Genomic DNA, 12,749 nt, shown 5'->3' on the forward strand with positions numbered 1-12,749 from the left:
AAGAGGAGAGGCATGAACTCAAATGAAATTTCCAATAAGCTCCACATGTCGTGAGAGCAGAGCACCGGCCGGTTGATCGAGATAACACAGTTGGAGAGTTTTTTCTCCTTTTCTTTTTTTCTGTTTAATTCATCCGGCGAGTCAGATGAGGTCTTCGTCGTCACCTTCGTTGGCTAAATCCATATTTAGCCTCGGAACTCGTAAGTAGACACTTGCTATACATGTATAGCATCTTTGAATTCAACAGTTTTATACTGGAAGCTTATTATAAAATTCTGCCAATGTTTAAACTTTTTTTAAGTAGCAACATGCATGCATGACCTCATAATAAAATCCATATTTGTCAGCTCTTGTGTGTTTCGGTTTTGTTCAGTTTGCGCAAATCGTTTTGAAAGATCAAACTACCTACAATGTTCCACTCGCCTTAATTCATACTCGTTAACTAATCCCTACATTTGCATCAGAACAAAAGTTATGGTAGGCAAGCCTGCAGCTAGCTAGAATCAAAACTTTAATCAAGAAGCACACACACAATTATTCACTTAAAATAACTATGGTGGGTAAGCCAATTAGTCCTGTGTAATTTAGATTATTGAGTAGGTTGTTGCTACGGATTATTCACTTGATTATATATAAAAAGTATAAAAATTTTGAGATACAAACTTAGCAAATAACTTAATACAATTGGTATGAGCAATACAACAGAGATTTTTTTTCTTTTCTTCAGAAATGTATTTTCTGAAGCGTAGAGCAAATAATCTGTTTCAATAATCGGACAAATAATCTGAAAACTAAACAGGGTACATTTAGGCCGGTTAACCGACCTACAAATGCATGCTTTTCCTCAAGTTTCATCTGCTAGCTAAGCTATAGCCAATAGCTTGTACACGTTGCACACTAGAGAGTCAATGGTAGTGTAGCTAAATTGCACACTTGCATCACAAGCAACAGCAAGCTATAGAGATAGCTGTGCTCCCAAAGAGACTCATCTCCATTTCTTGACGCTTTCGCGCTCTCATGCTTGCTCTTCCGCGTTGTTTGCCGCCTTAATTTAATTAATTTGCTGCTTTAACTAACTACTAATAACTTACTAACTTGGTCGTCGTCTTCCTCATCTTCGCGCCAATGCTGCAGAGGGAGCCATGATCGAGAGAAGCAACTCCACCCCTTCCGCCACTCCGGCGAGGCCACCGCTCGCCGTCGACGAGGAGTACAACCAGGCCTTCCGCTCCAAGTCCTTCCTCGACCTATGGTCTCACGCCCACCACCACCTCACCCACACCTTCTCCTCCTTCAAGCTCTCCACCTCCACCCCCTGCGCCGGCCGCGGCGGTGCCAGGGAGGACGACTTCTTGCACGCCGGCGGTGATGGCGGCGCGGCGGATGACTCGGAGCAGTCGTGCTCTTATACTGTTCTTGACGACTTCGTCCTCGAGCCGAGCCCGGAGTCGCTTGCTCGGGGTGCTCGTCTCCAGCAACGGCGGCGGCGGCGGCCGCGGCGTCACCGCGTGGAGACGCTGCTGATTGAGTATTTTGATGTGACGGAGGAGGCGTGCGAGGCTTGCTCCGCGCTGCTCGCCGCCATCGGCGCCGCGCGGCGGCATCACCTCACGCTCCGACGGCTGCTGCTCCGGCTCGACGGGGGAGACGACGACGACGCCAAGGATGCCCTCGCGCGCCATGTCCGCCTCGACAACCCGCTCTCCCCGGGCAGCCTCTCGGAGTTCCACGACGTGCACGCCCGGTGCTCTCCGCTGGCGTCGCCCGACGCTGCCGCGAGGGACGGCCACCGCCGGATCCGGGCGGGGGATGGCTTGACGAGCCCGTAGTAGGCCGTCGTCGTCCACCCGCCGCTGCCCCGCCGCTCCCTTATGCCGTCGACAACCACAACCTCCTCCTCACAAGATCCCACCGGTGCCGTCACTGATTCATGGCCGGAGTAGGGAAGGGAGCCCTTGTCCGAGCCGCCTCCAGTGACCGATGGGAGCGCCGTCGTCGCCCGCCGCTAGCGCAAGATGTCGCCATCGCCCGTCGCCGAAGGAAGCAGGAGGAAGCCCGAAACCGCGCCCGCCGCCGCTCGGCGGTGGAGGAGGTGGAGCCGCCGCGCCTCCCGCCCGCCGACGCCGCGCCCGCAGTCGCTCGTCGCCCCGAGCCGCCGCCACCGCTTCTTCTCGCCGCACGAGAAACTGCCGGATCCGTAAAATGTGGAGAGGGAGTCAGGGAGAGGAAAGTGGCTGGACGGTTTCTAATATATATAGCTATAGCATGTAGATTCGATAGTAAACAATTTACTAGTAAATTTGGGAGGGGTAGGGGGCGCCGGTGGTTGAGGTGCACGGGGGTGGGTTGGGAGGGGTGGGGGTAGGTCGGTAGGATGTGAGTATAGATGGCCATCTGGGCCGCCCGGCACGGCACGGCCCAAGCCCGGCCATGCCTGGGCCGAGGCTTGTCGGGCCGGCACGGCCCGACCGATGCACCGGGCCGTGCCGTGCCAGCCCACGGGCGGCATACTCGGCCCAGGCACGGCCCAATACTAGTCGGGCCGTGCCGGGCCGGCCCGAAGGCACGATGGGCTATTGTGCTGCCTCACATAAAGAGTTTATATTTGGTCCCTCAATTCCGTGGGCTGTGTTTAAATGGCTGGAAATAAGTCTATTTTTATCCCTCAACTCTGTGGCTGTGTTTAAATGGCTGGAAATAAGTCTATTTTTGATCCCTCAGCTCTGTGGGTTGTGTTTAAATGGCTGGAAATAAGTCTATTTTGTATACCTATTTTCTTGGGCCATGCCATATACGATTATATAAGTCTATTTTTTGTCCCTACATTTTTTTTATTTGATCGGGCCGTGCCGGGCCGGCCCACCGTGCCGAGGGTGCAGCCCAGGCATGGCCCGGCTGTCGGGCCGGGCCGGCACGGGCACGACCCTAGTCGGGCCGGGCCGTGCTTGGGCCGGGCCAAAATTGCGGGCTTCGTGCCGGGCCGTGGGCCTCGGGCCATATGGCCATCTATAGATGTGAGGGGGAGCATGTATATATATATATATATATATATATATATATATATATATGTAAAATTGATCTGGAATGTGGCGGTTACATGGGCCTGAACTGATGTGAGGAGAAAATTTGTTCTACTTGCTAGGACATGATATGATCTGGACATGAAAACGGAAAACGTGGAGCAATTTGGGAGGGGGCGATATGGAGGAATCGGACCGGAAAATCGTAAAAAAATACGCACAGGGAGGAAATGAAATTGGACTGCGCAGCGCATTATACTGGGACAACGTACAAAAATACTTGGCAAAAGCCTTCGCTCCACCCGTCTACGTCTGTTTGTTGTATTCCCCTTCCTTACCCCCAAAATCGAAATCCCTAATTCGACGCCATGGCCGCGACTGGCGGCGCCGCCGGGGAGAAGACGGCCAGCAGCCTCCTGCTCGGCGTCCGGGGCTACACGTCCACCCTCAAGAACGCCTCCACCGCCAGCTGCAGGTTGAGCGCCGGCCATCCCATCGAGGTGACTTTGTGGGAGGCGTCCCCGCCTGCCCTCTCCCACTTCTCCGTCCACTGCCCCGATCTCCCATCCTTCAATGGCAATCTGCTTGGCGCGCCTAAAGCCATCGCCGCCGCCGTCGACGACGCCGACGGCCAGCTCCTCCTCCTCCTCCGAGTCCCCATCGATCAGCTTGGTGCCCCGCATGACAACGACTACTTGGTCTACCATCCGGATCCCCCGTCTCCGAAACTGGATCTGCTCCCCAACCCGCCTCCCCCTACCCTCGGTGACCACCAGCTCGCCATACTCAGCTGCGGCGACGACCGCTACGTCGTGGCCGCCCTCCACGTCTGGAGTGAGTTCACTTCCACGCTGCGCCTGTACAGATCTTCTTGTTCGTCTGGGAGTTGGACATCGGAGGAGGTGTCCGTGGAGGAGCCGGTGAGGGACAGGCTGTGCCCGATCCCGGACTCAGCCAAGAGGCAGCTGTACCACGTCACCACCAAGACCATCACGCTCGGAGGTGCGAAGGGCACCGTGGGCTGGGTTGATCTCTGGCGCGGCATCCTCCTCTGCGACGTGCTCGACGAAATGTCTCCAAGGAAGCTCCGCGACATGCCGCTGCCGTGGCCGGCCAAGGGCAATTGGAGGATGTACCTCAATGGAGATGTGTCCTTTTGTCGGGACATCGCCATCAGCCAACACAAGGATTCCATCAAGTATCTGGAGATGGAGATCGTTTCACCAAGAACGGTGACCACCACCATACCCACCTCCACCTCTGCAGATCCTACTTCATACCTTGAATGGGTTCGCCGCAGCAGAGAACCTCAGCCGACACGGCGACGCTCCGTGTTCCACCCTGGTTCGTGGAGAATCACTACATGGAGCATGCCTATCCCGGTCACTTCATGGGACGACTGGCGCCGTGACTGCACTGCTGAATCGCGTGAAGTCCATCTTGACACCAACCCAAGTCACCATTACGAGTTGCTTCATAGCCTCATGCTCAGCAACAGCGGTGATGAACACAGGGAGGAGGCTCAAGGTCAAGGGGCAACCTCTTCCTTGTCCCTAGGTCGCCTGCGTTTGTGTTACCCGGCCTTGAGTTGCATCGATGATGATGTTGTTTACCTCTTGGGCAACGCTGCTGGCAGGGGTGCTAAGACGGGAGGAATGATGGTCGCTGTTGACGTCAGGAACAAGGAGCTGCGAGGAGTGGCCAAGCTTGACCCCGAAAAGAACACCCTCTACTCCATGCGATGCTACCTTGCAACTGGGATCTCCAAACGCCTCAACACTACCACAGGTACTTAATTACCGCTCGTATTCCAGAACAAATGCAGCGCCATGTGCATATGGGTAATAAAATGCCATTTAAGGATCTAGGGCTGATCATTATAGTTCTTTGTTTATGATGGTCCGAATGACCAAACTAGGACTAGAATGTAGTAACTTTATTTAGGGTGATAGGCTTGATATGTTGATACAAGGGCAGAACAGTACCAAGAGTCCTTTTGGCAGAGTAGTACCAATACTCATTATGCAATATACTGTTTTGTGTGAGTTTCAGACAAACGTTGTGTTTCTAACTGTACTTGCAAAAACAAAACCTGAACTCTGTTAACAGAATAAAGACACCTCCACTAAAATGTCGACGACTAATGCATAAAATTATTTGCGTTCTTCGTGAAAATTCATAGCAGTAAATGTGTCGTCACTCTTGTTTCCTTGTCATTATGCGTGTAATATATTTTGCTAGCATGCATTTAAATATGAAGTAATTAATCAAAGTGCATTCGTACCATGTCAAAAGAACAAGAGAATAGAGCAAGTAATAATAAGGTAGTACTTGACCAAAGCATACTTGAAAAAGTAGTATATTGCTTTAGGTTTTGCTTTTCCTGTTGTACTCAATGTGGACAACATGAATGCTCTTCCTCTTGAGTACTAATTCTTGCTTCAAGGACATTTTATGAGATAATAGCTATTTTATTTGATGTAGACACAAGAGTTGGACGACCTGAGGAGGATGCAGAAGCCGCCGAGTAGAATGTGCGAACCCAGTGACATATATGCATCATACTGCAGCCTGCCTGGATGCAAATATTATCGTATCAGTGGTTTGTTGGCTTGAATGGGGGTTAAGGAGTTGTGCTGTTGCTGGGCATATATAGTTTTGTGACAAGAATCTTATCCAGGTTGCTTACTTTGGGTTGATGATAAAAGTAGGAGTAGACGTGAATAACATTAATATATGTTGGCTTATTTTTTGAGGGGATGTTGGCTTATTTATGTGGCACTAATTGTCTTTATGCCTTTGAGTTAAACACAAAACAATGATCCAACTCTTTGAACCTGTTTGTTTCAAGTAATGAGTTGATGAATTTTTCACCACTTGGAGTCCTCCCTCAAACTGGATCTGCTCCCCGCTGCCTCAAACTGTTTTTTTTTTTTGAACGAATGTGTTTTCTAAGTTCATTCTCAGAACAATGCCCGCCATCAGATTCATCGACTAGCATAGCAAGACAGTATAACTTTTTACCAAAGAAAACTGATTATATAGTATATATAGAATACTTGTCTTACACACAGTGACAATCCAACAATATCTATGCAACAGGAATAATATGTTAGTGTGCAGATCATACCCTCTCAACTCTGAACTCTTCTGCAGCAGGGAGTTCAAGATATATTTTGTACATAGCTGACAGTGCACCATTCCGGACAGCGGGACAGAGAAGCTCCAATCAAAAGTCTCCGATGTTCTGTCTTATCTTCTAGGTTTTCGGGCTTGGCTCAATTGGAAAGGCCCAATTGATTTTGGGCTTGAGTACAACGCAGCATAAGGCGCCACCGATTAGGCCCAAGTACAGGTATACTCAATTAATTACCACTACTACCACTACAGGTATACTCAATTAATTACCGCTCCTTGTTGTCATGTCTGTTATTTGCGTGCTGTTCTACGAGAGATTAATCTCTTTGGCTTAAATTTCTGTCTCAATTCTTAACATGCATAACAGATTTTAATCGGTCAATATATAAGTTAGGCTAAACTTTGTTGTGTTCCTTTGCTTGCCGGCATGTAAGTTCCGAAGAATTTTGTTTAAACTCTACAATGTTTGGCCAAGAAAATTTCTCATATCTAGCTAAGAAGAACTAAAAGGAAAAGAGCTGCTGCTCTTGTTCGCCAGTAATCTGCATCAATGGATAGTGTATACTGATCATTCCGGCGTTGACATGGCGAAAAGTATTTTGTCAATAGGAAGGAGGAGAATCACACGCCAAGTGCATGCATGATTTTTCAATTCATTTCAAGGCAAAGTTTCTAGACAAAGCTAGGTTCTCGATAAGCCGGCCACTTTGATTTGATGACAATTAGGTTAATTAAGGCAATCTTCTTGCCTTTCCTTTTCTATCAATAGTGGACAAAGGTGAGAGCTGATATTTATTATATCCTGTTAGCCATTCAGAAAGTGCTTTCCATGACATTCCAAACGAAATGATATTTTTCTCATGTTCAGTCGGCCATGCATCTTCAGTTTAACTAAACAAGACAAAAAAAAAAAAACTTATATCCAACATAAGATATATATGCCCTATGAGCATAAACGCACTCAGTGATAAAATATACTAGTAAGAGGTAAAGCTAAGGTGAATGCTGACAAGAGACAAGCCCATCTGTCCCTCAAAGATAACAAATACTACTACTGATTGAAACAAAATTAAAGCATGATAGCCACTTCTGAATTTCTGAATGGCTGAAGGGGAAAAAAATTGAACAGGATACTGCATGCTGATCGAGTTGAACAAGTAAGAAAAGGTGTTCATCTTTGCAGAGACAAGATCTAACACATTTCTAACTGCAGAGGTAGTTCATAGCATCCATCGATCACCTACACACAATATCCTCTCTCATGCCTGACCCCTGCACAAACGCACACCGGATTGCAAATACACATAATTTAGATCTTTCTAATGATTTTGTATCGTCAGATAATCTTGCTTGTTTTGGTCGACCTTCAGAATTGAGTTGATGAAGTTCGTCGCAGTGAGCTCTTTGTAGGCATCACCAGTGCAGCAACCTCCTGTTTCAGCTGTCCAAGCAGAAGTACAAGTGCTCGTCACATGAATGATCAAATCACAACATTTCAAAAGTAATGAGTTATTATCAACTACTACCTCCATCCCAGAATATAAGAACCTATGGTCAGATGGGATGTTTCCTAGCACTACGAATCTGGACAAAAATAGAAAACGCATCATCCGATTCTAGATTCTTATATTCTGAGACGGTGGTAGTAATTAATTAGTGATGTGAAGATCACTTGTGAATTGAATTAGTGATGAGTACCTCTTTGCACTGCTTCTTGAGATTCAAGTTGTCATCCACCAGCCGGCGAACCTCTTTCTCTAGCTCTTCAACGTACGCCTGCATAACAAATTACTTCACAATTAATACAATCTGAATCGTATTAATATGACAGAACTGGATTCATTGACAAGTAGGCAGTCTGTTTTTTTTTTGGGGATGCTTATTGCCCTTTTGGTAGGTACAAATGCATGGTTAGTTCTGAAATGGAGTACCTCTAGAGTCTAGAGAGGTTAGATGGAGACGGTAAAAGGAGCTCCTCACTAGCAGCAGGTGTGATCCAATTAATTCATAGTGCAGTCCTATTCAGATGATAGATAGTCGAGATAATGCCAAGCTAGTTTTCATATTTTCCTCTTGTCCCGATCAACTTAAGTTCTTTATGCTTATTTAATTAGTCCGTACCTAACAAGAGAAGTATATATTAGCGTGAGACTATCTGTTAAAATATCTCAAGCATACGAGGAAGACTTTTTCTTGGGGGCAGGAGTAGTTAATTGTGATGTAAGCTGAGTCTAACGTGGTGATTATATTTTGGGATACCTTGTGTCATGCATCGACCCAAATATAGTTAATATCAACTGGGACATTATGTTCATTTCTTTTTTGCTTAGAAGGTTCGATTTGTCGTTGTTAACAGTCTCTATTTAATCTGGAACTCTTACAAATTCAGGGGCACCAATTTTCTCTAATGTTTAATCAAGAAAGAGGATACATGTAGCAATTAGCAAATCATTCAAGAAAAGAACATAATTGCACATTCGTTTTTTCGATGGTAATTGTGTTAACTACTTAACTTTAGGAGTGATTTGGGATATTTACTATTGATGATCTATTGAGTTGGCCTAAAGGGCATATATGCGTACAAGGGATGGAAAATATATATAATACCCATGACTACACTACTATTGTTAACAAATTGCACATTCTTTTTTTCCGCACATTCTTTTTTTATTATTATGTACTATTAATTAGTGATATATATATATATATCACAAATTTCCAATATGCATGGAGAGACAAGTAGACACCATGTCCACGAGGATATCATACATATATATACACTCTCTGGTATGGGCCCTTTCTGCTGGACTTGGAATCTTGGATTAGGTGAAGCTGACTTAATTTTGATATTAATTATCACACAAGTGCCTGCTTGGATGATGATAGACTGGTAATAAAAGAAAGGGCACTAATCAAAGAAGAGATATGCATATTTAGGCCATATTGACTAAACATTATCAACAGGAACCTATGCATGATGCAAGAGATAACACACTCCATCAACTTTTTAGTTCTTTAACAAATTGACCAAACTTGGTCACTATACTCGAGAGTTTCACTCCATACAGTATCTGCCCAAGGTACACACAGATATCTCCTCCATGCACCATCATCAAGGATATTATGTAAAATATATAGACTAACTCCTTTATGAAATGTAATGAAATTTGTTCATATATATTCAGTTGTGTAAACTAACCAGTTCAGCTCAGCTCAAAAACTTAACGATGAATAACGACGTGACTGCAATTTACTGATAATTCAATGTGCAAATTATATAATTTCGCCTGCTACAAACTTCTATTGAAAACCTAATTAATTAAATTATCGCATTCCAACAATGACCTTATAAGTGATCGACTTATTAGCAGCATTTTATTTTTGTGAAAGATCCAGTTTTAATTAAATTCTAATTATATTCAGTTTTTGAAAAGAGAAATTTCCATGTTAATTACTCCCTCCGGACATAATTAAGTACATGCCGGCCGTTTCAGACAATTAAATTGGCCTGCGTTTAATAGAACGGAATTGCTTTGTCGGAAAGCACAAGTAATATTGATCGGAGAGAGTACATATGAGAACATTTGTTGATGATCAGTAGTAATTCATACCGTACGTTATAAACACATACGTACATAAATACTGTAGTATGATACGTATAATTATACGTATTTGGTATTGTATATACGTACGTACCCTCTTGCGCGCCCTGGAGCGAAGCGCGGACTCCCGGTTCCTCATCATCCGGATGGTCCTCCGGTCGTCGCCGCTGCCGCCGCTCTGCTGCCGCACCTCCATGTCCACCTCGTCGCCGCCGGGGGTACTGGCGCCGCCGGCGATCCCGGCGAGCGACACCGGCGTGGCGGGCAGCGCGGCGCCGGCGAGGCGGACGCCGCCGCCGTCGTCGTCGTCCCTCAGGGTGGAGATGGAGAAGAGGGAGCTGCAGCCGCTCATGATGCTCAGCTGCGGGCTGTCCGGCTCCCTCGGCCACGCCACCGCTGCCGCCGCCGCCATCTGGTAGTACTCCTGGTGGTGGTAGTTCGCCATGGCCGCACCCTGCACCTGCACCTTCTTGCTTGTAGCTGCAGGATCCTTAATTCGATCGCCAACAGCTGCAGTTAGTGCTCCTTGCTTTTGGTTGTTGTTGCTAAGCTTGTCTCTGGCTCTCTCTCTCTCTCTCTCTCTCTCTCTCTGGATGTCTACATATATATATATATAAATCAGACTTAATTAAGCTAGCTTCATGAGACAGCTAGCTCAACAGCTGCTAGCTTTTAAGCCTTTAAGTACCAACAGTGTCATTAGCTAACTTAGCTAGTACTTAATTTACTGCCACAAATGGAGAGATATTTCATGGCACTATTAATCGGATCGATAGATCGATCGAGTAGTAGCTACTGCTACGTGCTGGAACCTGGAATGGATTTGGGTTATATATACATGCATGCGATCGGGTGATCGATCAGATGGAGAGATGTGGTGTTAGTTGCTAACACGTTTAATTAGCTAGATACCTCAGCCTATATGGCCTAATGGCATGTCAATATATTAAATTGATCCTATGGGTGTATTATTAGTTAGTAATCATCTGTTTTTTTTTATTATTCGATATGCGATTGGTGCTAGCTTATGCTAGATCAGATTGACAAAAAGGAAGATGTAGCTTGAGAAAAAGGAAGATGTGGATGCCTGTGTTATATATATACTACCATATATAATTCTAGTGAGATGTTGGAGGCAGTTGGCTAAACCCACCTCAGAGTTCTGGAGAGATTATATTCAGTTTTTTTTCATGAAAATGAATCCACTGGAAATTTATTATCATGGTTAAATCTTTGCTTAGGCACACCTTATATATATTTAGGATCCAAGTCCCATTTGGAAGGCAGCAATATCACATCAAGCCATTAATTACTGACCAACCCGTAGATTAGCATCTGCAACTGCAATGATTTCAGATGAGAGAGAGAGATCAGAGATGAGAGATGTGATGCCCATGTATTATCTGCTATGTTGTATTCATTTCAGTTCAGGTTTTCTGAATGTTTGTCAACATTCATGTGCTATCTAGCTAGAAAAGCAAGCAAGCAATCTATCTTGCTCCATCTACAATTTTACAAGTGGAAAGTAGCTATCCTCCGAATGGCCCCAGCTGCCTGCTAATTGCCTTGCTTTTCTTTACAAGTCCTGCGACCTTCATCATCAGTTTGTCCTATGTATTACTGACAAGTGACTACAGGTCATGGCTCACTTGTGTGAGATAGATGAACGGCTACCATCATGGGCCTCTTTTGATTGTAAGATTGTATTTGTGTGTTGTGGCGAAAGCTAATTGAGTAGCTAGCAACACTGATTAAACATGATTTGCAGTCTAAATATCTGACAGAAGATGATATATGCAGGGATCAGGTTGGCATGTTGATATGAACTTTGCCTGGACAGTACATACAGTCGCTCTCCAGATCATATAATCGCCTTAAATCATTGGAATATGTATAATTTTAGGCAGGTGATGACTCATCAGCTATCAGTCCAACTACAATATAGAGAGCAAGCCTCCCTTTGCTCAAACAAATAAATGAAACCCAAGTCAAAGTCTAGATAGAAGTAGAACAAAATTCAGTGTTATAACACAGGCTTTAGTTGTTATGAATTGCATTACTTTTTCTCTCTTTTGTTTTGACTCCTTTTGCTGTGATGTCTGCACTTTTGGAACTGTCCTGATGTACTTCTACTAGATATTTTTCAGCTGTCCAGAACCTAAATTTCACTTTGTCGTAATCGATTGTAGTTAACCGTATTTATCCTGATTATCTGAACTAAGCCTCGTCCTGATCCGGCCCAATCATGCTATTCTTTGGAACCAAGCTAGCTAAACCAAAGGGAACATTTCCAGATGCAACTTAATTAATGATGTCCTTTTCAAGCAAAAATTAGATGCAAATGTCGTCACCTGCTAAAGAAGCCCTGCATTTTTCTGAATGAACAAGATATGTTTGTTAATGCCGACCTTAATTAGGACCGTTTGATTTTATATTCAGGAGCAAATTAAAAGCTTCCTATGGAAAATGACAAACCTGCACATCGTCAGCTGCAGTACAGCTATCTGCAACTGAATTACTATAATCTTAAAACACATTCTTGATAGGTGATAGTATTATTAGGGCCCAGTAGATTATTGAAACAAATTATTTGTTCCATGTTTCAAAAAATACGTTTTCTAAAAAAATCTACCGTATTAGATATACACCATTTGTTTAAATCTATTTGTTAAGTTTATATCCTAAAATATTTAATTTATATTTATGTTTATATAGATAATTCATGACAATAATGTACTCAGTAATGTAAATTGGGCAGATGAATTTGATATATGTGATCAACCACAAAACTCTAACAGCTCAAAATCTACTAAAGAGATATTGGCCGTGCAACTGGATTGTGGTCTCTGCACGTGTGCGTTTGAAGACACAAATCACCTGTTTTGTGAATGTGTTTTTGTCAGAGAAGTCTGGACCTTGATTCAAACTTGGCGAAGGCTGACCGCTCCCCCCTCTCAGCCGGAGGACATCTCTTCGTGGTGGGATCAAG

The 12,749-nt window shown here is 44.9% G+C and overlaps 3 protein-coding genes across 6 annotated transcripts; 2 read left to right on the forward strand and 1 right to left on the reverse strand.

Annotated features, from left to right (window-relative positions):
* Window positions 1-2,716, forward strand: LOC107281320 (putative UPF0496 protein 2). Its single transcript, XM_026026449.2, has 2 exons — window positions 1-200; window positions 1,135-2,716. Exons 1-2 carry the CDS (start codon window positions 146-148, stop codon window positions 1,827-1,829), a joined length of 750 nt encoding a protein of 249 aa, XP_025882234.1. The 5' UTR covers window positions 1-145; the 3' UTR covers window positions 1,830-2,716.
* A 618-nt stretch (window positions 2,717-3,334) lies between these two features.
* LOC107277207 (uncharacterized) lies at window positions 3,335-5,896 on the forward strand. 2 transcript variants are annotated; one of them, XR_001546752.3, is made up of 3 exons: window positions 3,335-4,547; window positions 4,657-4,808; window positions 5,505-5,896. XR_001546752.3 is itself a non-coding variant. In XM_015787619.3 (2 exons), the coding sequence occupies exons 1-2, from the start codon at window positions 3,389-3,391 to the stop codon at window positions 5,549-5,551; spliced, it is 1,467 nt and encodes a 488-aa protein (XP_015643105.1). In that variant the 5' UTR covers window positions 3,335-3,388; the 3' UTR covers window positions 5,552-5,896. The 2 variants fall into 2 exon arrangements, 1 of the variants encoding a protein (XP_015643105.1); XM_015787619.3 differs by having other exon boundaries at window positions 3,335-4,808.
* Window positions 5,897-7,264: 1,368 nt separating this feature from the next.
* On the reverse strand, window positions 7,265-10,630 carry LOC4342096 (ABSCISIC ACID-INSENSITIVE 5-like protein 2). Of its 3 annotated transcripts, none has more exons than XM_015787621.3 (4): window positions 9,855-10,630; window positions 7,857-7,934; window positions 7,523-7,599; window positions 7,265-7,430 (listed from the first exon to the last, which is right to left on the reverse strand). In XM_015787621.3, the coding sequence occupies exons 1-3, from the start codon at window positions 10,203-10,205 to the stop codon at window positions 7,525-7,527; spliced, it is 504 nt and encodes a 167-aa protein (XP_015643107.1). In that variant the 5' UTR covers window positions 10,206-10,630; the 3' UTR covers window positions 7,265-7,430; window positions 7,523-7,524. The 3 variants fall into 3 exon arrangements, with proteins under 3 accessions (XP_015643107.1, XP_025881774.1, XP_015643106.1); XM_026025989.2 differs by adding an exon at window positions 7,685-7,742 and having other exon boundaries at window positions 7,265-7,599; XM_015787620.3 differs by having other exon boundaries at window positions 7,265-7,599.
* Between the last annotated feature and the right edge of the window lie 2,119 nt (window positions 10,631-12,749).

The sequence above is a fragment of the Oryza sativa genome, chromosome 6 (assembly GCF_034140825.1).
Source record: "Oryza sativa Japonica Group chromosome 6, ASM3414082v1".
NCBI classification, from domain to species: Eukaryota; Viridiplantae; Streptophyta; class Magnoliopsida; order Poales; family Poaceae; genus Oryza; species Oryza sativa.